The 24,010-nt window shown below is 38.3% G+C and overlaps 2 protein-coding genes across 2 annotated transcripts in view; one reads left to right on the top strand and one right to left on the bottom strand.

Moving 5' to 3' along the window:
- LOC127437111 (ribonuclease inhibitor-like) overlaps positions 1 to 24,010 on the top strand; it is a 481,472-nt gene that overhangs the window by 225,152 nt on the left and 232,310 nt on the right. The gene's annotated exons all lie outside the window — the stretch shown is intronic.
- Positions 1 to 24,010, bottom strand: part of LOC127437618 (potassium voltage-gated channel subfamily KQT member 1-like) — a 184,113-nt gene that overhangs the window by 126,961 nt on the left and 33,142 nt on the right. The window contains exons 11-14 of the mRNA XM_051692649.1: positions 21,816 to 21,850; positions 20,887 to 20,929; positions 20,535 to 20,643; positions 17,390 to 17,458 (exon numbers count right to left, since the gene is read on the bottom strand). Coding sequence (XP_051548609.1) covers positions 17,390 to 17,458; positions 20,535 to 20,643; positions 20,887 to 20,929; positions 21,816 to 21,850 — 256 coding nt within the window. The remainder of the gene's footprint in view (positions 1 to 17,389; positions 17,459 to 20,534; positions 20,644 to 20,886; positions 20,930 to 21,815; positions 21,851 to 24,010) is intronic.

Raw genomic sequence — 24,010 nt, 5'->3', positions numbered from 1 at the left:
ATCCCTTTGACAGCAACTTAAATCAGATTAAAGGCCTTGTGTGGATTTGTTTACATTTTAATTTTTGCCAGTTGCAGTTTGATATAACGAGCATTATTTTATTTTATTTTATTTTTTTGGCCTGTTTGAAAATTCTGTCATGTAAGTCTATGGGATTTTTTTGCTTTTTGATCATCTGCTGTGTGAAAACCACAAGGCCGATCAGTTGGAAAAGACAGAGCACACTATTCCCGAACAGTCTGAAGGACTGTGCCAAGTTTGGTGGTTGTAGCTTGAAAGCTCTCAGAGGAGTTAAACCTAAACAAAGTTTGCAGAATAACAGTATGTTGGCTTCCTCAAGCCAACATAATGAAAGGGCAGAGTTTGAAAGACAGGAACAGAGCGAGTCAGTTTAGATGGTTATGACCTCCTGACTGAAGTTCTGGAGAACGGACAGGAACCGAACAGCATCAGGCAGAAGTTCTATGTGCTAAAGGAGTGTTTCCTGAAACTGACAGCTGCGAGGAGCTCAGCCACGCTCTCGCCTGACGCTCCAGAAACAACAAACTGAGTTCCAGCGCTCGACTGCAGTAACTGAAGCACCTGGGAGGGTTTGTAAATTCCTTTAAACACTCCAAAACTCCATCAGAACAGCACAGGGAACAATCTGGAACACTTGTGTACGTATTCTCTGAGTGCTCCAAAAGATAGCACAATGAAAACTTTGAAAAACTTCAACATTTTCCATATAGTTCATTCATTGGTGGCTTGCCATGTTAATGTGCTTTAGCTGAAAGGAATATTTCCGGTTCAATACAAGCTCAGTCAACAGCATTTGTGGCATAATATTAAGTACCACAGAAAATAATTTTGACTCGTTCTTCCTTTTCTTAAAACAAAAATCTGGGTTACAGTGAGACACAATGGCAGTGAATGGACCCAGTTCACAAATGTTGAAATACTCACTGTTTCAATAGTATATCCATAAAACGTAAACATTAGACGTGATATTATGGTGTTTGCAAGATTACAGGATTTACTGCCGTTACGTTGTCATGACCAAGAAATTATAATATTGGATATAACTTTGCAGAGATAAGGTTAGTAAGAGATTTTAGCACACTAAAATCATGTTAACGTGTATAATGTTTATATTTTGTGGCAGTAAAATGTATGCATTGGCTCCATTCACTTTAAATCATCATTTAAATGCAAATACGAGAGTCAAAGTTCATATTTTATGGGTTATTTATTTCACACTATAAAAATGATCATTTTGACTCTAAATTCTGATTGGATGAGCTGCATTCAAAGCAATTATATATTTGCTATTATGTCCTTTTTCGAGCTTGACAGACCCTGGTCACCATCCACTTTCATTGTATGGAAAAAAAAGCTTGGATATTCTGCTTTAACCTCGTGCGGCCCCACGTCCTTCTGCGTGGACATTGTGTTTTGGCTTTGCTATAAGCTATGCATAATTTAAATTCATTTAAACCGACTGAATTCATTTCATAACACTCTGAGCTGTTAGTAAAGGGATAAAGTTTTGACGTATAGAGTCATTTGACAAAACAACATGGCGCTGATCACAGCAGAGTTTGTCTTTGGGAGAAACAGCAACAAAAATACATCTGGTAAGAAACCTCATTAAGTTTTTTCATTGAAACCTGTTTGAGTCAAAAGATTAGAGTCTCTAGTTTCATCCGATATGCCATTTTTTAAATTTGGGCGAATTATCGTGAAACGGCACGCTGTTAAACACAATGACCACTATAGTGGAGAATAGCACTAAGAAATACTTACTATGCATTTTCACATTGAGAAAAGAAATGCTGCTTTCAGAGGATTTATATGGAGTTAGGATGAAAATAAGGTGCATTTTGAACTGTTCTGAGACCAGCGCAATGGAGGTTAAGTCATTCACTAAATAGGGAGCAAGGGTGCATCCTATATCTTTCCTATGCAGCCAAGTGCATTCACTCCAAACTTCCGGTCAAAAGTTCAGTTTCAGGTTTGGACAGCTCAACATGTTTGGCAGACATGGGACAATGGTAATCAGTACATAGATTCAGAATTCATAATGAGTTATATTTCAGTCTGTTCTCACCCAAAACCTAACAGATCACTTCTGAAGACATGGATTAAACCACTGGAGTCTTACGGATTACTTTTATGATGCCTTTATGAGCTTTTTGGAGCTTCAAAGTTCTGGTCACCATTCACTTGCATTGTATGGACCAACAGAGCTGAAATATTCTTGTAAAAATCTTCATTTGTGTTCTGCAGAAGAAATAAAGTCACACACATCTGGGATGGCATGAGGGTGAGTAAATGATGAGAGAATTTTTATTTTTGGGTGATCTATGTGTTAAGTTATGTTGCTTTGGCAACTATAAACAGCCAACAGTTTGGCAAATGAACAATGTTACTTGGTAGAGGAATGGTTTATTGCAGATGTTATGATTAATAAATGATGTAACTAGTAAGTGTTTATTGAACATTGGTGTTTTTTATCATATTACTGTTGCTGCCTTTTTATGTGGTAAAATCACTGTAATGCATGGCCAATATACATATATTTATATATGTGTGTGTGTGTGTGTGTGTGTGTGTGTGTGTGTGTGTGTGTGTGTGTGTGTGTGTAGAAGAAAAAAAGGGCTACAACTGCAATTAAACAAGAAACTTTTTCTGCTTCTCGTTAGAAATTAGCTTCAGTTCCTGACACAACAAAATCCACTCAATAAAAACATAGAAAACATGTTTCCAATCCCAGAGTTATTGTGCAATTTCTCGCAATTTCTTTGTCTGAAGGGACGGGCTACTACGGCAATTCCCAACCGAGTGGAATAACTTGCAAACAGACGAGTAATGAATTCCGTGTGCCAGAGACACACAAACGGAGTTCACTTCCCAAACACTCAGTGTCAGCCCTGGAAAACACGGTTACAGCAACATTTCCACTTTGTGTGAGCTGTTTGCTTGCAGGGTGTAAAGCTGAAATCGCATTAATAAACATACTAAATAATGTCCGAATAGACATGTAAAATTTGAAAAAGGTTTGTGTAAGGGTTAGGGCATAGAAAATATCATTAGCTAAGTTAAAAAAAAACAATAGAAGTCAATGGAAATTCCCCACCATGATAGAAAAACGAGTTGTATGTTGTATGCAATCCAAATGCATACAATTTGGCGACAAAAAAAGAATAAAAAATAGAGTATGAAAATTGCAGTAAGTACAAATTTCCACACTAACATGAAAAAAACTGTGTGTGAGTTTACTTAGCTGTACTTTGGAGACAAAATTGCTGCCAAAAGTTCAATAAATCTGAAAGAAATTTCCTTTGGGGATGTGTTTGAAAGAAACAAAAAAGTAAATGGTTTTTTTTTCCCTATTCTGAATATATAAGTACTGTTCATAAATAAATAGCAGGGTTCGGTTTCAGGTAAGTCTATAATATTTATAATTAGCTTTGTATAAAACAATACCCAAAGAAGTCTATGGTATGTCCTCATTAAGATGCAGTAAAGCCACAGCACAACCTACTGGAAGAGTCTGACAACTATCAAGTGCCAGTAAGTGTGCAAATTTCTAAATATATCTCCTAACAAAATAAACCAATTAATTTAATATTTCCAAAGAATTCCCAGTGGACAAAAAAAGCTAAGCCTTAAGACAATACGGCATATTCTGCTTTGAAACTAAATTGATTATGCTATACAAATAAATATACTGTTTATCAGACTATCCCTCAAAACCTTGTTTTTATTTGTGTCAAAATGTATATGCCACCTAACCTGAAACAGATCCAAAAGCGGGGGGCTGGGTAGCTCAGCGAGTACTGACGCTGACTATCACCCCTGGAGTCGTGAGTTTGAATCCAGGGTGTGCTGAGTGACTCCAGCCAGGTCTCCTAAGCAACCAAATTGGCCCGGTTGCTAGGGAGGGTAGAGTCACATAGGGTAACTTCCTTGAGGTTGCTATAATGTGGTTCTTGCTCTCGTTGGGGCGTGTGGTGAGTTGTGCGTGGATGGAGAATAGCGTGAAGCCTCCATACGTGCTATGTCTCCACGGTAACGTGCTCAACAAGCCATGTGATAAGATGACGTGGAGGCAACTGAGATTCGTCCTCCGCCACCCGGACTGAGGCGAGTCACTACGCCGCCACGAGGACTCAGAGCGCATTGGGAATTGGGCATTCCCAATTGGGAGAAAAATAAATAAATAAAAGATCCAAAAGCATCAGTCGTCTGAGTGGCTAACTAACACAAACATACCTGACCCGGGCATCTGGTGCAGCACACCAACACAAGAACTCTCTCTGTTCCCTGATGCTGATCCGACGGAAAGTAACGTGTTGCGCAACACAAGGTCACAAGACTGCTATACATTCTGGCCAGTTATGGGGTTAAAAAGGTCAGTGGTGAACTTCTAGACATACGCAACGAGATCTGTGACCTTTCTGGTAGTTGACTTGATTTGACCACTTAGCTAATTGCAGCGTAAGAGCTGTTATTTTAGTACTGCAAATGGTTGGACACCATTTCCACGGAGAAATCACACAGGTTTGCAAAATGTTCTGAAAGTGTCCGGTACACCCCATGCAGCACAAACATATATTTTGATTTGTGTTATGATGTCTTTGATCTCCAAAACATTTTTATAAACAAAAATATAATTGTGCCAACATATTAATTTATTTCATTATAAATCTAAAATGTAATTTTAGAAAAGTTTTTGAAATTGATGACTTGGACCGGATAATTAAGAAAAGCAGCCAATAAGTGCCCAACATAGATGGGAACTCCTTCAATACTGTTTAAAAAGCATCCCAGGGTGAAAATGTCAAGAGTACATGTCTGCAAATTCTAGGCAAAGGGCGACTACTTTGAAGATGCTCAAATATAACACAGTTTTGATTTATTTTGGATTTTTAGTCACAACATAATTCCCATAGTTCCATTTATGTCATTCCAGAGTTTTAATGACTTTACTATTATTCTAAATGTGAAGAAAAATAATAATAACAAAGAATGAGTGTTTCAAAACTTTTGACCGGTAGTGTATATAGTAAGTGTATGTTGTAAGCAACATAGTTGAAAAAAAAAATGATATATACACTCTATGTATAGTATATATTCAAAATACTCTAACATATTTATTAAAAGTAAAAAAAATAAAATAAAAAAAATAAAGTAATTTTATATTAGGAATATATTGCTAATATATGTAGAAAAATATATTTCTATAAATGTATTTAGAATATTTTTTAATTATCTTTTTTCCATATACTGTATATACTATATATATATATATATATATATATATATATATATAATTTCATCAAGGTAAGATCATAAGATCAAGAAAATCATTTAGAAAAATGTTCTTATCTTGATGACAGAATTTGTATATTTTTTTATATGTACATAAATAATATAACTAATATAATATACATATATACATAAATAATAATAATATTTATATATATACACATGAATAAAAAAATAATATATATTTTTTGTCAAATATTAAATAAATATAACATATAAAAATATTTTTAAAAATCATGAAGGTCAGAAAATATTTTCCAAATGATATGACTGTTTTCCTTTTTGAAAGTGAAACAAAATTATTAAATAAATGTATTTAAACTATGCTGTTTACAAAATATAATGGTTCAAATATAATTTAGCCAGAATGTATCTAATTTGTTTCTTTGAATTTTTTTTGTCCAATTTATAAATTGAATTTATCCGCACAAACAAACTGCCCATTCATAAGACGTCACTAGACAGGTGCAACGTGAAATTCAAAAGTGTGTGTGTAACTTACTGCGGCTTGCGTAAATAATCATCATCCCTCTGATCTTTTGTTTTTCTTGTCATTCACCGGACGAACCCTGATTTAACAGGCCAGCTAATAAGATCTTTTATAAACTGACAAAGTCCAGTTGTGGAGGAAATTATGTCAGCGCTGACCAGATTACCTCATGAACGTTTATTTTCATCTCAGAATGACTCAGAGTCTTTGGTTTGGTCCAGCAGGCTGTTTTTCTCGTTCGTTAATGACTTTGTTAAAACATGCTTTTTTGAAGTTCACACAGACTTTAAGTCACGCAACCTGACTTTTTAAACTTGACATTGGTAAATGATATTAGTACACAGAACACAACAACATCTATCAAAACCTTTTCTGTATTTTTCCTTCAAAGCAACATCTACATGGAATTCCCAGGACTTGAAGAGACAGAATCACATCAGCATTTAAAAAGTCATTTTCAGTGCAAACATCTCAGTTCCTTATCTTTTATTATGCACAGCAAATCATTGGCTTCTATAGTCAAAGCAAATTCTACAATCTTCAAGAAAGTTGCCGTTCCTTCATTCCGTTCTTATCTTTTCTTTTCTTACAGAACATTGGCAGTGATCCCTGGAAAAGCGATAAAGGTCTACGATAAAAGAGCACAAGTTACATAAAATTCAGCCAAGCTAAATTCCCATGTGTGCTTGCGTTGCGTTCTTTGTTATTTAATTTCATAATGGTGTGATGAAAACATAAGAGAAGCTGTTTTATCAGCTCTTCTGGTCTTTGTTGTGTCTCGTTTTTCAGAGTGATTAAAGGTGTCTAGCGGCATGCCGACTCCTGAGTGAATACAGGGTTGTGCAGCATTCAGAATTGAATTAAAACTGCCAATTAATTTCCAATTCAATTACTGACTTTGAATAGAGGATGTGGAATTGCAATTTGAATTTGTTCAGCACCATTTTATTAAGAGTCTAGAACCAGATTCTGCTTTAGCATCTGTGTCTCTCATAACCATTCAGCCCTCATTAAGCATTTCCCAGGGGTCTCGCCTCTAAGTGCCACTAATAATTCCTCCAATAAGTCTGGCTGGGTGTTGAAAAGCAGCCAACATGTGTATATGGGCAGGAATGGAGTCCAAGCCATCATTGCCTGACCTGAGGTGACATTAGGAGGACTGGTAAGAAGGTTATGCAATCATTTGCTCTTTCTATGGAGGAAAATAGACTTTTTAAAGCTGTAATGTGTGATCTGCGCTTTGACAGATCAGAAATGATTATCAGAATAGAGTGCAAGAGGTTTTACTTTCTTGATTATTCTGTCTAACTCTCTCGGTTGGAGTTTCAACAAAGTTGAGCAGAGTTCAACTCTGGCAACCAACCAGCAACCACAAGTGAAAGAAGAGGTGTTATGGAGGCCAGCAGGGGGTGCTCACCCTGTGGTCTGTGTGGGTCCTAACGCCCCAGTATAGTGACAGGGACACTATACTGTAAAAAAGGCACCGTCCTTTGGATGAGACGTTAAACCGAAGTCCTGACTCTCTGTGGTCATTAAAAATCCCAAGAAACTTCTCGAAAAGAGATGGGGTATAACCCCGGTGTCCTGGCCAAATTCCCCCCATTGGCCCTTCTCAATCAAGGCTTCCTAATAATCCCCATCCATTAATTGGCTCTATAAATCTACTCTCTCCTCTCCACCAATAGCTGGTGTGTGGTGAGCGTTCTGGTGCCACTATGGCTGCCGTCGCATCATCCAAGTGGATGCTACACACTTGTGGTGGTTGAGGAGAGTCCCCTGTTCACTGTGTACAGCGCTTTGAGTGTAGTGTCAGAAAAGCACTATATAAATGTAACGTTCATTCATTCAAGTTCAGTGTCCTCCAGTGATCTCAGACAACATGAGTGACATCGACCGTTGGCGATGCGACAAATTAGTGAGCAGAGTTCACGTTTCACATTTTGTGAATTGCTCGACTGTAATGGAAAATTATGGATGTAAAACTGAGAGGTGCGTGCTGTAGGTAAAGGAATAATACCAAAATATTTGATGCAATCTATTCCACCAACTTATACTACAAAAAGGAAATATCGCATTTGGGCTTTCAAACATTATTGAGTGATTAACTGGCCTGCACCGAATCTTCCCCGGCTGAAATTTTTGATTTTGTTGAAACTTTTTCTGGTGAAAGATAAACATAAATGAAGATGAAAGCCAAAATATGAAATGTCATGGGTCAATATTTACTGAGTAATCCATTATTTTGTGGAGGGCGGTCAAAATGACAATTTACAGCTTTGAATTTGGAGCAAAACTACAGGTAAAAAAAATAACCTTAGAAAGGTGTCAGTGTAATTATTTTATTTTTACACAAAGACTGGCAGATCTATTACTAAAATCAGTTGACTTCAGCACCACTTGTTGCATTATATGCCAATGGTGTGAGTCCAAAAATGGGAAAAAAACACTTTTTTGTGTTGTTTTTCCAAAGTTTGAGTGCCTATAACTCCAGAAGTATTACAAATATCTTAATATACTTTTTAACTTCTGGTTCAGAACAAACTTAACTTTTCATATCTTTATTTTTAAGGACCTATAGGGTTAAATCTCAAAGATATGGGGCTCTTAATGCAGCCCCATGCGGAAATGGTTACATTTTACCCATTTTCCATGTTCGAAATCCAAATGTGGGTCACAAGGTATGATGCTATGGACAAAACAAAGGTCTTGACTCTAGAAGGTCTAGAAATTAGCCTAAAATCAGACCAATCGCAATTTATATTTTTTCTCCAATCACTCTCTCTTTCTACACATCAATCCCTTATAAACACGAGCACCAGCAAAGTCCTTCAGTACATTACTGATAATCAGATTAATTATTTTTCTGTCTTTCAAAAGTTCCTTATAAGGAATGAGATGTCCTCTCAGATGAGTTCAGCAACCGACTGCAAACACTTAGTGTAATGAAGCATTAACTCCCCTGAACACAACCGTAAACTGCTCGGAAACGACATTACTGCCAAATCTGTAATACATATGGGGCCTCCGAATCACAAAAAACATCTTGCAGGCTTGAAATGCCACATAAACAAGATGTCCTGCCTCTGAGCAGTGCGTTGAGATATTTGGAAGCCCAGATCTCATTATCAGGGCCAAACAAGAGCAGATAAGAGCTGGTGTTTCAGTATGGCTATGTTACAAGACACCAAACGGTCAGAATATGCAGACAGTTTCAGTATGCATGGAATATCAGGATGGCCTATTTCAGTACAAATGCCAAAATGTGCAGTATACAACCAGAACACACTATATGAGATATTGTGTCCCACAATGCATCGACTTGAAGAATGAACCAGAAGTCATTTTAAACAAGACTAAAACTAAAAAGACATTTTTACAAGGTCGCTGCAGAGCTCTTTTGGTGCGGTTCGTTTGCTGCGATTCTCTGATTGATTTCTGAAACATGAATACTGTTAATCTGTGCATACTACAAACATGAATACTGTTTAATGCCTAGTGGACACTACACGACTCAAACTCGTCCCGTTTGATGTTTTGAGTCGGCGACTGGTCTGTGACAAGAAGTCTTAGATCTCACGACAAACGGTCTTGTTGTGTGCGCACTCCTGAGACATGCTGAGACTAGTCCCAGACGCTACAAAAGTTTTCAAAACAGCTTGAAATCCAGACGTCTTGTCGCCAGGTGTGAGCACTGTCCTGACGAGTGAGAGACCATTATGAGTCAAAACCAATGAAATACAGAGAGAGCGCAAGAGGAGGGCAAGGTCTTAGGAAGCAGAAGACAAAAAATAACTAGAAAATCCTTTGCAAATTAGCGCAAATAAGCGTAAAAACGGGCACAAGCCGTTTAATCAAGAATAAACTGCGCAAGTTTGTGAATTCATTTCATATCTTCGTTTTAAGATGCATTTTGGGCGAAACAGGGTGACGCTAAAGACAGCTTTAACAGGCGGTATCGTGCGGATTTAAAGGAAAGTACGATTGGAAAATTTTAAAAAGCGAATGCATGAACATATAGGGACACACATTTAAGAAGCATGCACACTAGAAGCTCAGTTACAGGTACTGCACTAAATATAACTTCTGCTCTAAACGTCACGTTTGTGAATAATTAAGAGAAACTGCGCGCTGGTTTTTAACGCTTTCTTTCTTGCGTTTTTCTTTTTTTTTTATTGCCTTTTCTCCCCAATTTCCACTACTTAGTAGGTCCTCGTGGTGGCACGGTTACTCATCTCAATCCAGGTGGTGGAGGACAAGTCTCACTTGCCTCCGCTTCTGAGACCGTCAATCCGTGCATCTTATCACGTGACTCGTTGTGCATTACACCACGGAGACTCACAGCATGTGGAGGCTCATGCTACTCTCCACGATCCACAAACAACTTACCACACGTCCCATTGAGAGCGAGAACCTCTAATCGTGACCATGAGGAGGTTACCTCATGTGACTCTACCCTCCCTAGCAACCGTGACAATTTGGTTGCTTAGGAGACCTGACTGGAGTCACTCAGCACACCCTGGATTCGAACTCGTGACTCCAGGGGTGGTAGGCAGCGTTAATACTCGCTGAGCTACCCAGACCCCCGCGTTTTACTTACTTTTCTTGCGCTTTACAGTATTATCATTCTGTAATACACAGACATAATGATTGTTGTATGTCCTCATGAAATCAGAGACTCTCTCCTCGAAATCCAAACACAAGTGGTCAAAAGAGACGACTAGGTGTAACGGTGATGTGTCTCGCTTGTACACTTGTGATCGGATCACCCAAAACGCATCGTGATACCAGTGTATACATGGACTCACGTGGTTGAGACACTACAGTCATATATTTTGCACACCAGCATGATGCTTGGCTTAACCCACATCTCCTGAACACAAAGACAGCTTCATTCCATTCAGGTGTGTCCGACTCTATAACCAACATGTTTATGTTATGTTAAGTTTTAGTCCAAGTCACAAAATCATAATCCGATTTCATCAACACTAGTGTAGTTGTTAATCCTGTAGTTTGTCTATGGCAATTTGGAGTTTGCAGTTGTAAAATATCTATAAGTAAACACATCTAAATATTCTTAAAGCAAGATACATTTACCCGATAAGCAAAACTGTAAGTGTATAAAAGCATTTTTTTCAACTTCAGGCCTTTTCATGTCACAAGGGCTGATTTTTTTATTAAAATAAACAGATTTAAACTGTTTTCTTTTTGTTATATGAAGGTCTCATTTAAACTGAATTGGAAACTTTTTACCAGGGCATCATCATTTATTTTTGGTACTTTTCAAATGCCTTTTTGAGCCTCATGCCAGACCTAGACTTTCAATATTAAACTATGAAAATCCATTATTAAAATTACAAATTATTGCATGTTTTGAGACTGTGATCATCTAAACAAAGAGTGAAATAAACATAACTCCCTGTGATATTTATTACTGTGAATATATCTCGTTTAAAAGCCGTTTAGATATTTGTAATTTTTAAACAAATACTCAAAGAATTTGGTTCTTTGCACTGAGAATGGAAGTAGAAACTGAATAGAAATAATCAGAGCAAAGAGACAAAGAGAGCATGTGCGTGTGTGCATTCAGGCCCGTCTGTAAATTTGTGATTTTGAAGCCTAAGTCAAATAATCATAATCCAACTTCGTCAACACTCACGTCTCTAAAACATTGACTTGCTTTTTCTTTTTCTCTAAATTAACTCCCATCCCCACCCAAACAAACCCACATCAGAGCGTCCGCACCAGACCACCTGAACTCAGAGCCACCGCGCCCTCGACACCACGGCCAGCGCAGATAAACACAGTGCTCAGGTGTTTTCATTATAAACGGACGCCTGGAAACTAAAGCCAAAGCAGAGGCTGGTATTTGTACAGGTGCTTTAGAGAGAACGAGAAGAGAGGAAAACCTTTGAAAAGAGACGAGGACTTTTAGTTCTGTGGTGCTTTGAAAGTGAAACCTGAAAACAGAGACTTATTGAAGGTTTATTAGACAAAAAAAGCACTAAAAGCCCATATTACTGTCCGTTTTATCGTCAGTCATGAGTCAGAAATATAAACAACAGGCAAGCTCGGGCATCCTTGTGTGGAGTCTTTGGCTACCGTGTAATCTAAGAAGTTGATTTTATTGTTTATCTGGATTGCTGTGTCCCAATTCAGATACGAGACGTCCTAAACGGTATGGAAAATAAGAATTACTGTGTCGAAAATCAGAGAGCCTCATTCATGAAACACAAGCAGAATGAATCACTGTGTAAATTGTACGTTAAACCGTTCTTATGTACATAGTTACACTGAATTAAAGTAGACTATTTTATCTAAAAATGGTTTAAAAGAAATTTGTGATTTGTGAGGCCCAAAGCACATTGAAAAGGGTCATTCACAGGTGCTTTACGATGGATTCTCTGAGCTAATATTAGCCAACATGTTTGCGCAACAGAAGAGGATTTTTGTGGCTATATTCTTTCGACCTTCGTGGTTGTGGAAAAATGGTGAGAAATGCAAGACTGACTTAAGTGCATTTAGATAGATTCTAATCCTTACATGCTAAGGGGACGTTCACGCCCCTCATGTTTTTTTTTTCAATGTAAACATGCGCTAGACGGATATCTTTGACCATTGTGCCTTGTCTTGACACTTTTTCAGCAGCATGCAGTTTCTTTGGGAATTCCACCCAATTTGGAATTCCCAATTCACTTTTAAGTCCTTGTGGTCACGTAGTGATACGCCTCAATCCGGGTGGCGGAGGACAAATCCCAGTTGCCTCCGCGTCTTAGACCGTCAACCTGCACAACTCATCATGCGCCCCACCGAGAACGAAATACATTATAGCGACCACGAGGAGGTTACCCCATGTGACTCTACCCTCCCTAGCAACCGGGCCAATTTGGTTGCTTAGGAGACCTGGCTGGAGTCACTCAGCACACCCTGGATTCGAACTAGCAAACTCCAGGTGTGGTAGCCAGCATCTTTTACCACTGAGCTACCCAGGCCCCAACTTTTAAAAAGGTGTCTCGAAGTACCTGAGTTTTGTTCTATTCGTTGCCCTGGTTTTTTTTTTGTTTTTTTTGTGCAGGAATGTGTTTGGTCTGAACGGCTCCTTATTTGCATGTACTTACAAGTATGTATTATTTTTTATATCACCAGTTAAGTGCATACTTTAAGTGTGTAGTAAAAATATGCACACTTGAAATAAGTCTCCAAGTCTTTTGAAAGGTAAATAGACATGGGAGCAATTAAGGAGAGAAAGTTTCAGGGTTGCCTAGTAAACATAAGACTAATTTAAGATAACAGTAACTGCATCTGTTCTCACTGTTTGTCCTAATGTTTACATTTATTTATTCATTCCCTCCAATAAACCTGCAATTACTGCCACATTAGACCAATTTCGCAGCAATACGTACAAAGAAACCCATTTAAAATAACAATCCCTTATCGAAACAAATCATTGAATAACGTGCTGATGAAGGGTAAAATAATTTGACGTACCATTACAACTACATTAAAACCCCAAATATATTTAATGTTCAATAATAAGGGGTTAATGGGAATGGGGGGTTTCAGGAGTCAGAGGTCAAGCTCAATCAAAATATACATATTGGTATGTCGTTTAACATGACCTCACTTCAAAACAAAAGATGGAGAGCATGGCATCTTATTCCCTCCATAGAGGGAAACACGCTGTGAAAACAGCAATATCCTGTGGTTATTTTTTCTGTTCCATCTTCTGAAAGATTTGTTGTAGCGAAGGGCAGACCGTTCTGGAGACGGAAAAAAATTGAAAAAAGAAAACAGATTGGCAGTCGATTATATATTTCAATATAAAGCCGTGATAAAAGAACAGGTTGAGATTTGTGCTGGCAGTATCTGATTTGTAAGTTAAACTTTGTAGTTGTTAATTAAGTAGTTTGTCATTTGTGTAGTTTTCAAATGGCACTTTGGAGATTAGAGTTCGTAGTGGACCATCTGTAGTTTCTTTATTCTGATGCACTTAGAGGCAAGTAAACTAGATATCTACTAGCATAACTGTCCATTAAAGGGGCATTCAGTAGTTCTCTAGCTAGCGTGAGCATTGCTCTTCTTCGTGTGCTTTAAGTACCGATACGACAGTGGTGTTAGACGCTATACTGCCATCTATTGATGTGGATAAGCATGATTTTCTCTGCTACCCCGCCAGCTTTGGAATATCATTTGCATCTGGAAAATGTGGGAGTTTGAGATAGTTTCTAAAGTTATTTATTACTACTATAATATCATTGCTTTGCCTAAAAACAAACATCCGAATTCAAGCGAACATGCTTCTAAATAAACCTCAATTATCTAGCGATACAGAATGTAATGGTAAAGGAAAGATTAATATTGTTTTTGGTGATCAAATTTAGCATGTCCATGAATTCTGCATTTGAAGAACTCGTTTTGTTTCCAAGCAAACCAACATCATAGTTTACTCAAAATCCACAACAATCGCTGTGCCAAGATACTAAACGAATGAAGACGTATGCCGTTTCATAGAGGTGGAGGTAGATGGGCCCCCTTACTATAGCCACTATAATTACACATTGCTTTCCAGTTGCTTGTAAACACCGCTGAAAACTGTCCATTACTAACATATGGTGACTACACACGTAGTTCGAGGGAAACTTGTATGAGTTTTCTGTAAGTTCCACTGATACTATTTTAGAGAGTGGTCTAAACGATTAATAATGTCTTACCTGGGGCCTGGGTAGCTCAGTGGTAAAATACGCTGGCTACCACCCCTGGCCCAGGGTGTGCTGAGTGACTCCAGCCAGGTCTCCTAAGCAACCAAATTGGCCCGGTTGCTAGGGAGGGTAGAGTCACATGGGGTAAACTCCTCGTGGTCGCTATAATGTGGTTAGTTCTCGGTGGGGCACATGGTGAGTTGAGCGTGGTTGCTGCAGTGGATGGCATGAAGCCTCCACACGCGCTATGTCTCCACGGCAACGCTCTCAACAAGCCACATGATAAGACGCGAGGGTTGACGATCTCAGACGCAGAGGCAACTGGGATTCGTCCTCCGCCACCTGAACCGAGGCGATTCACTACACAACCATGAGGACTTAAAAGCACATTGGGAATTGGGCATTCCAAATTGGGAGAAAAAGGGGAAAAATCCCCCCCCCCAAAAAATTATGTCTTACCTGTCCAACAAAAAAAGAAGCAACATCAGCATAAGTACTCAGGTTTTTCTCCGTCATCAAATCTTTCCACGTTGTGTATGCTGTACTGATGTTTACTCTAGTTTTTTTCCTTTGCTGGTCTCTCTGTCTTCTTGCTTCAGACCTTTATCGCTTCTTCGGCATTTCAGCCACTGAATCTCCTGTTGTCTCCGCTGCTAAAGCACGATAATAAATATGGTCCACCAAACAACTCTGCGCTAAGCATAGACACGTGTATCTACATAGGCGCAGCCAATGAGCGTGAGGATTTTCTTCTTCGTTGTTTAATGAAACACAGCGGGCCATGTCATTTCAACATGGCGAAACACATTGAAGGGGGTAACCCGCACCATGTATAATAAAAACACTTTTTATAGAAAACTGTTATGAGTACAGTCTTCATCTCATGTGAGTGTACACCATTCAGATCACTCTTCACAAAAACACAATTCATTTATTAATGTGTAAAACGTTTTAAATTATCCCCAAATTACTGAATGCACCTTTAAGCTTCAATATCTGAGTTTTGTCTGTGAAATAATCAGTATTTATTCATTTTGGACGGACAAAAATTCGAATTAGAAAGTCTACACACATTTTCGGCAGTTTTTCCGGCGTCTTCTGTACAATAACTGATGCTGACTGCCGCACCATTCTTTGAAAAATCACATTTAGCTCGAACCAGTCTGGCCATTCTCCAGTGAGCTCTCTCATCAACAAGGCGTTTCCGTCCACAGAACTGCCACTCACTGGATGGTTTTTGGCACTATTCTGAGTAAATTCTAGAGACGTGAAAATCCCAGGAGATCAGCAGTTACAGAAATACTCAAACCAATCCGTCTGGCACCAACAATCATGCCATGGTCCAAACACTGAGATTCTCCATTCTGATGGTTCACATGAACATCAAATGAAGCTTCCTGACCTGTATCTGCATGATTTTATGCATTGCTGCCAAACGATTGGCTTATTAGATAACCGCATGAATAAGTAGGTGTACAGGAGTACCTAATAAAAGTTCTCAGTAATTTTCATTGTTTTTAATTCGATTACATCATTGGCAATGCTTCATGGGGTTGTAGTTCATTCCCTCATGAAAGACATAAACTACACAGTCTTGCACCTATGTCTTTTTGTCCGATTTTCAAACACTTTTTTCACATTTTAAAATAAAGTTTGTAATGTTGTGATTCACATCGGAGCTGATTGGTTTGGTTAACGGTGCACAGTTCTTTTATGGAGGATTTCATGAAATCCCAATTGAACCAAGATGGCTGAAAAAGTGTGCTCTATAATTGTGGTAACATCGCTTTTTAAGATTTATCTGCCACTAAACAGCACATAAAAGCAAAATGTTGCTGGTCAATCAGACATCTTCCAGTATAAGTGGGCAGTTCTTGGCCAGAAATTGCTGCAAAGTGAACCAGACTTTATTTTCATACTACGAGTCTGGCTACACAATACTAGAAGTGTTCTTGTTACAAACAAGCAATAAATCTGTTGGAAATCCTGGATTAAATTTAACAATAAGCTAAAGCTCCAACATGTCTATCTGGTATATCTATATAAGGCAAATGAATCACAAATGATTTAATTAGCAGCACCTCTTTTCTCATTATTTGTGTCTCATACAGAGTTGTTTTGTGTCAATCCTACACATGTTCCCACTCTGTTCATTCTTGGCGAGACAAAACTGAGCTTCTATCAGAGAATAATACGCTTTTGTGAATTGTTTCATCACAGATCCAAATCATTGTAGTGGAATAATTTAAAAGTTCAGATACATTGAACAAAAGTCACTGAAATGTAGATGGACACTTGATAAAAGTCTCAAGTTTAGCTACCAAAAATAGTCTAGTCAAATTTATTAGTGAGCGATTCTTAAAACAGATGGTAAATTCAACATGAAATTCTTCACATTCTGAAAGTGCTTTTGTAGGAGTTTCACTACGAGTGTTTGGAGTATAAAACATCTTGAATGAATTCACATTCACATTCAGCTCCTTTTTGGACAATTAGTGGAAATAAATAAATAAACTCTTGTCTGAAATGAATGTCTGAGTATCTTAAAGATGTCCACATGGCATCTTGACTTTGCTTAAATGGTGAACTTAAGATTTTGGGAGACTGTGACTGATATAAAATCATTAACTATGGCAGAGATCAGACTCACAGACGGACCCCTGACCTTTTATCAACACACAACACAAAGCATTGTGCTGACATCTGGGGTCAAAGGTCCTAACTAAAGAGCACATCAGCATCTTTGAGTGCGTCTGGACGATGTTACTTTTTGGAAAGTGACAGAAGAGAACTAGACAGAAAAACTAGATACTACATAGAACAACTAAACTCCAAAGACTATGGTTGGCTCAATTCTAGTGCCAAGACCGTCCCAGAGAAGAAATGGTACCTGGATGAATTCAGGTGCTGAGTGGAGACAGATTCTTCCTCCTTTGCAACAAATGGGCTTCTCAATAGACTGAAAGACAGAAAGAGCATGTTCCTTCATCTCACGACTGAGGAACAGGAACATCTTGAGATGTTTCAGAGGGAAATGAGAATAAAATGACAGATGGAGGTGTGAGATGTTCAGGTAGATGCCTGTGTCCTTGTGAAGTTGTAGACACAAACATATGTACATTAAATTTATCCTACAGTATACTGTGATATACATGTCCAGTCAAAACCTAAGAAACCATTCAATCCACAGTTTCTGAATTAAACTACCTGAATGAATGATTCGCATGAATAAAGAATTCATCCAGTTCATTATGTCTTAAACAACCTTTACTGATCGCAAGCAAAAGTGACCAGGCCAGCTATACACTCAATAAATTCCCGGGTCTCAAGTTAGCATTTAGGAGCAGATTAGCATGTCTTTCGGCCCTTGGGGAGCAGTCAGTTCAATTTGACTAAATGGACTGGCTGCTCAACTCTAGAACAGCTCTTTAGCGACTCGTCCTATGTAAGAAGCACCCTATCAACCCAATATCACAGGATCTAAAGCCACTGTCACACCAGAACTCCTGCATTTTGAAAGCTGTTTTCCCAACAATGTGTGCATACCAAAAAACTTCAGCCAAGACTGCTTGAAGACGGGGGTGTGGGGTACGATTCGTGTGGATTCCAATTGGTATGAGAGCAATCCAGCGTAATTCGCGGAAGTGTACCGCAATTGATGACATATAGTTTGATGTTTTGTACTCACGTAAATATGCTGCAGTTCGGAGGCAAATAACGCAAACGTGACACAGTTCGAGGGCAAACAGCGTACAGTAAATGTATGTTTGGAGGTAATTAATGTAAACATACTGCAGTTTAGGGGCAAATAACCCAGGCATTCTGCCACAGTTTGTTGGCAAATAACACAAATGCACCACAGTTCAGTGGATAATAATGCAAATGTACCAAAGTCAGGAGACAAATGAGGCAAATAACACAAAAGCATCACAGTTCAGAGGAAAATAAGACAAATGTATCACAGTTTGGAGACAAATAATGCAAACATACAGCAGTTCAGAGGCAAATAACCCAGATTCACCGCCGCAGTTCACTGGCAAATAACGCAAATGCACCACAGTCAGGAGACAAATGAAGCAAATAACACAAAAGCACCACAGTTCAGAGGTAAATAAGACAAACATATGACAGTTCGGAGGCAAATAACGCAAATATACCACAGTTTGGAGGCAAATAATGTAAAAATACTGCAGTTCGGATGCAAATAACCCAAACGTGCCACAGTTTGAGGGCAACTAACGTAATTCTGTATCCCAGTTTGGAGGTAAGCCACAAAAACATACAGCAGTTCAGGGGCAAATAAATCAAACGTACTATAGTCAGGTAACAAATGAGGCAAATAAGACAAAAGCACCACAGTTCAGAGGCAAATAAGACAAACGTGCCACAGTTTGATGGCAAATAACGTAAAAGTATAACAGTTTGGAGGTAAATAACGCAAACCGCAGCAGTTCATTGGCAAAAAAACACAAATACACCAAAGTTAGGAGGCAAAAAACACAAACATATAACTGTTTGGAGGTAAAAAATGCAAATGCACCATAGTTTGGAGACAAATGAGGCTAATAATGCAAACGTTCCACAGTTCGGAGGCAAATAACGCAAACGCGTACTAGTTCAGAGGTGCATAACACAAATGTCCCATACTGTAGTTAGGAGACAAATAAGGGTAATAATGCAAACGTTCCACAGTTCGGAGGCAAGAAAACACAAATATTCCACAGTTGAGGGGCAAATAACGCAAATATGCCACAGTTTGAAGGTAAATCATGCAAACATACTGCAGTTTAGAGGCAAATAACACAAACATGCCACAGTTCAAGGGCAAATAACGTAAATGTATCACAATTTGGAGGCAAATAACGCAAACATACTGCAGTTCAGGGGCAAATAATGCAAATGCACCACAGTCCAGAGGCAAATAACGCAATCGTGTACTGGTTCAGAGGTAAATAACGCAAATGTACCATAGTTAGGTGACAAAAAAGGCTAATAACGCAAACGTTCCACAGTTCAGGGGCAAAAAAGGCAAATATACCACAGTTCAGGGGCAAATAATGTATACATGCAAACGTGCCACAGTTCGAGGGCAAATAACGTAACTGTATCATAGTTTGAAGTTAAATCATGCAAACATACTGCAGTTCAGGGGCAAATAACGCAAACGTACTAACGCAGTTTGTTTGCAAATAACGCAAACGTATTACAGTTCGGAGGCAAATAAAGCAAACATACTGCAGTACAAGGGTAAATAACATAAATATATCACAATTTGGAGGTAAACAACACAAACATACTGCAGTTCAGGGGCACATAATGCAAATGCGCCACAGTTCAGAGGCATATAACACAAATGTACCATAGTTAGGCGACAAAAAAGGCTAATAACGCAAACGTTCCACAGTTCAGGGGCAAAAAATGCAAATATACCACAGTTCAGGTGCAAATAATGTATACAAACTATAGTTCGAAGACAAATAATGCAAACGTGCCACAGTTCGAGGACAAATAACGTAAATCAGTATCACAGTTTGAAGGTAAATACTGCAAACATACTGCAGTTCAGGGGCAAATAACGCAAACACAAACAAACCAACGCAGTTCATTAGCAAATAACGCAAATGCACCACAGTTCGGAGTAAAATTACGCAAATATACCGCAGTCTGGAGGCAAATAATGCAAGTGTACCAAAGTCAGGAGACAAATTAGGCAAATAATGCAAATGTGCCACAGATCAGAGGCAAACAACACAAACGGATCATATGTAGGAGACTAATGAGGCAATTAACAAAAAAGCGCTGTATTTAGGAGGCCAAAACCAAAGGGACAAAATCATAAAGTGAAAAAAAAAGCAGGTTTGGCTTCATTTTGAGTTGTTATCTAGCTGCAGATGTAAACAGCTGCCACTACTACTCAAGGTGATGGTGAAGTCAGGGTTTAATGAGGCAAACGGTGAACTTGGATTCAGGCCAACAGATTAAACCAAAAAACACTTGGATGGATGGATGGATGGATAAAAACCAGAGCAACTTACTGTAGAGCATCTGAAACAACAGGTAAGGTGATGTCCTCTCCAGTGAAGCTGAGTTGGTCAACCAGGCTGTTGTTTCGCAAGATGTTGGGTCCATCCAACTTTTTCTTAACTGTCCGAAAAAAATATTGTATCACTTTCAAGTAAACAACAAGCCATTTTAAAAATAGCCACACATGAAAGATCTAATAAAAGATAATGGAAAACAGGGAAGTAAACTTTCCCTAATTATTCGAAATGAAAATGAAAAATTGTGAAGCTAGAATACAAAAATTACACCCAAGCAATGTGGAGAAAAGGCAAGAAAAAATATAGGAAATACAGAATGTCAGCAAGAAAAAGGAAGCAAGTATACCTGGAGAAGAAGGACAGCTGAGGGTGAAAGCCGACCACGAGCGCTGGCGGTCTGTTGATGTGCAGATAAAAGAAACAGTGCAAATTAAGGCTGTGTCTCATTGCACTCTCTAGTTCCCTTTGACAAGAATTAGTATACCGTGAACACAAAATCGTGAACTCACTAAACATTGTGATACTGATGAATCGATAACCTGCAACATGACTACGAGGTCGCTGTACAAGGGTCTGTTGACATTGAAAATGATTTTGCATCTGTATGCGCTGCTTGTACAGCGCTAAACACGTCTTTTACCATTGCACCACATCCCACTGTTTTTAAACTTTATATAAACGTAAACTTTTAAAATGCATCTCCAGACACCTGTGCTCCGTACTCTTTATTACGCGGCATCTTGCTTTTTTAGCTAAAGTCTGAACGCAATGAGCGATGTGCTTCTGCTATCATTTATTTTGTTTACTGGGCATCTTTGTTGTAGCTGTTTAAAAGTACAGTGGCATTACGAAATATGTTTTGATCATTTCGTTGTAAATCCTAGAGACATTTCAGCCATTAGCCAATATCGTTGGCAGGCTTAGTTGTGTGATTGATGCCATGCAAAATAAGACAAACTGAGCTATTTTGTGCCTTAACATTATTTTGAGTTGGCCTGAAATGAGTCACTTTCCATTGACACTGGATCTCTTTTACATCTCAGTAGTTTTTCCATGAAACCAATTAGATTAATCCTTTAGTAAAGTCTCCTTTTGCTCTCCATTCAAGTATTTTTCTCCTTCTCATTTTTCTATTACAAACTTATCATCCAAAATCTTTAGGCTGTAAGCGAGCAACATTGCAGCACAACACAACATGCAACCGTTAAAAAGCAGCAGAAGAAAATTCACACAAGCTGAAAAAGATGCTGAAGACCAGAGCATCTCGAAGACAACGTCATCACCTGATGATCGGAAGAATTTTGTGATGCCTATGTAAGGGGCGGAAAAACATACATCTTTAAACTTAGCTGCGATATTTTTCTTGCTGAGAATAACATGCAACTGTTCACCAATTACTACACTACCCACAATCCTAAAGCGAGATCCACCAATCAGTGGTGCTGTTACCGTGGAAACTGTCGTAAGTTTTGCAGGCCGGGAGAGGCAAGCTTTGGCTAACTTTAGTTAGACAATTAGAGTTCTACAGTACCTACCTAGGATAAACCTAATAACATTATAACTTTATATTAAAGGAAGATTCTTGGTTCAATACAAGTGAAGCTCAATCGACAGCATTTGTTGCATAATGTTGATTACCACAAAAATTAATTTCGACTCGTCCCTCGTTTTCTTTAAAAAAAAGCAAACATCGAGATTACAGTGAGACACTTACAATGGAAGTCAATGGGGTCAATCTGTGAACATTAAAACACTCACTGTTTCAAAGTATAGACATAAGATGTAAACAATATGTGTGTTAACTGGATTTTAGTGGGATAAAATCTTGTACTTTGGAGTCAACAATTCACTTAGACCAATAAAAGTAAGCAAAATTATTCCGTACGTTTATTTTCTATAAATCGTGATGTGTGCATGGGAAATTGCATGTGCACTTTTCAATGCCAATTTTGTGCATACCTATTATGGTTTTTAAACGTGCCTAATTTTGTTTTAAAGGTCTCATACAATAGATTTACATGCATCCAAGGTCAAAAAACACTTTAATTTGCTCATAATTTAAATTGCAGCATTACCTTTTTTTCTCCAGTGTCAAAAATGACTCGTTCAATGATCCGTTCTAAAGGATTCATTTTAAACTCCTCCTTTCAGAGAGCCTACTCTGCTCTGATTGGTCAGATATCCCAGTCTGTTGTGATTGGTCTATCGCTTAGTGTAGTGTTTGAGGGCGGGTCAAAGCTGTTCGCGAGCAGCCAATGAAGACCAGAGGTTTTTTGTTACCAAATTCCGTAGGTTAGTACAGGAAGTAAGTCTGGAATTACTAACGACTCGATTCAGGTGTTCAGAATCGGTTCTTTCTTTTAGGAGTCAATAACTCCATTTGTCGTGCACTTTGATTTCTGAAACATTCACAAACAGCTATATAACACACTACATGAAAGGTAATATTTGAAAAATCATTATAGGTGCTCTTTAATGACTAGCTCCGCCTCTGAAACGGCTTTTATTATTGTCTGATGCCACAGAGCACCTATGTTCAACCACTCCTCTCCAACCTCCTGTCAAATACATCACATTATGTAATGTAATGATAAAATGTGCAGCAAACTGGGTTGTTAACTTTAAAACTCTAAAATTAAATGTCATATATTAATTCATCTCAGAGTGGTTTGGTTTGGTTCAGGGCGAAAAGCCCTTTATTGAAGAATATTCTGAAATGCAAATAGAGAAAATGAATGGGAAAACACTTCCGAATCTTAAAAAGCTTAGATGCTTTGAGCTGGGTCAAGACTTTGATTAGCTAAACTGTTCAAATGCCTGGAGACATGTGCTGCGATGTTATTATCTCTCGTCTCTCCAGTTGTAATTAAGCTTCAGAAGGGACGCTTAACCTTTTTCTTTCCAATAACTTCTGTCTCTGCTGGGGTCTGTCTGCGTTAATGCGTCTGCATCTATGATGAAGCCATTTGACGGGAAAACCCGTAAAAAAAAACAGACTTAACAGTTGAGTGAGGCAAACTGGTTTAGCAGGGGATCATTTGAGCACAGGATGTGTTCCACTTGCATGCGGAAAATTACATCTATTCAATATGGAAAAAGTGGGTCACATCAAAACGCCTGCTTTTCATCTCTTTATCCTTTTTCTCATTTACGTCTTTTTCTTTATCACTCAAGTGTAACGCTACTGAGAGAGAATGGAATAAATAAATAAACTGATGAATGTGGCTGATGAATTTCATTGCACGCTCCAGCATAGAAAAAGGGATAGTTCACCCAAAAATGAAAATTCTTTCATCATACTCTAACCCTTATTCTGCTGAACACAGACAAAGATTTTTTGGAAGAATATCTCAGCTTTGTCGGTCCATATAATGCAAATAAATGGTGACCAGAACTTTGAATCTCCAAAAAGCACATAAAGGCAGCATAAAAGTAATCCAGTGGTTTAATCCATGTCTTCTGAAGTGATA

The sequence above is a fragment of the Myxocyprinus asiaticus genome, chromosome 48 (genome assembly GCF_019703515.2).
Source record: "Myxocyprinus asiaticus isolate MX2 ecotype Aquarium Trade chromosome 48, UBuf_Myxa_2, whole genome shotgun sequence".
Classification (NCBI taxonomy): Eukaryota; Metazoa; Chordata; class Actinopteri; order Cypriniformes; family Catostomidae; genus Myxocyprinus; species Myxocyprinus asiaticus.
This window is presented reverse-complemented; position numbering and strand designations above follow the sequence as displayed.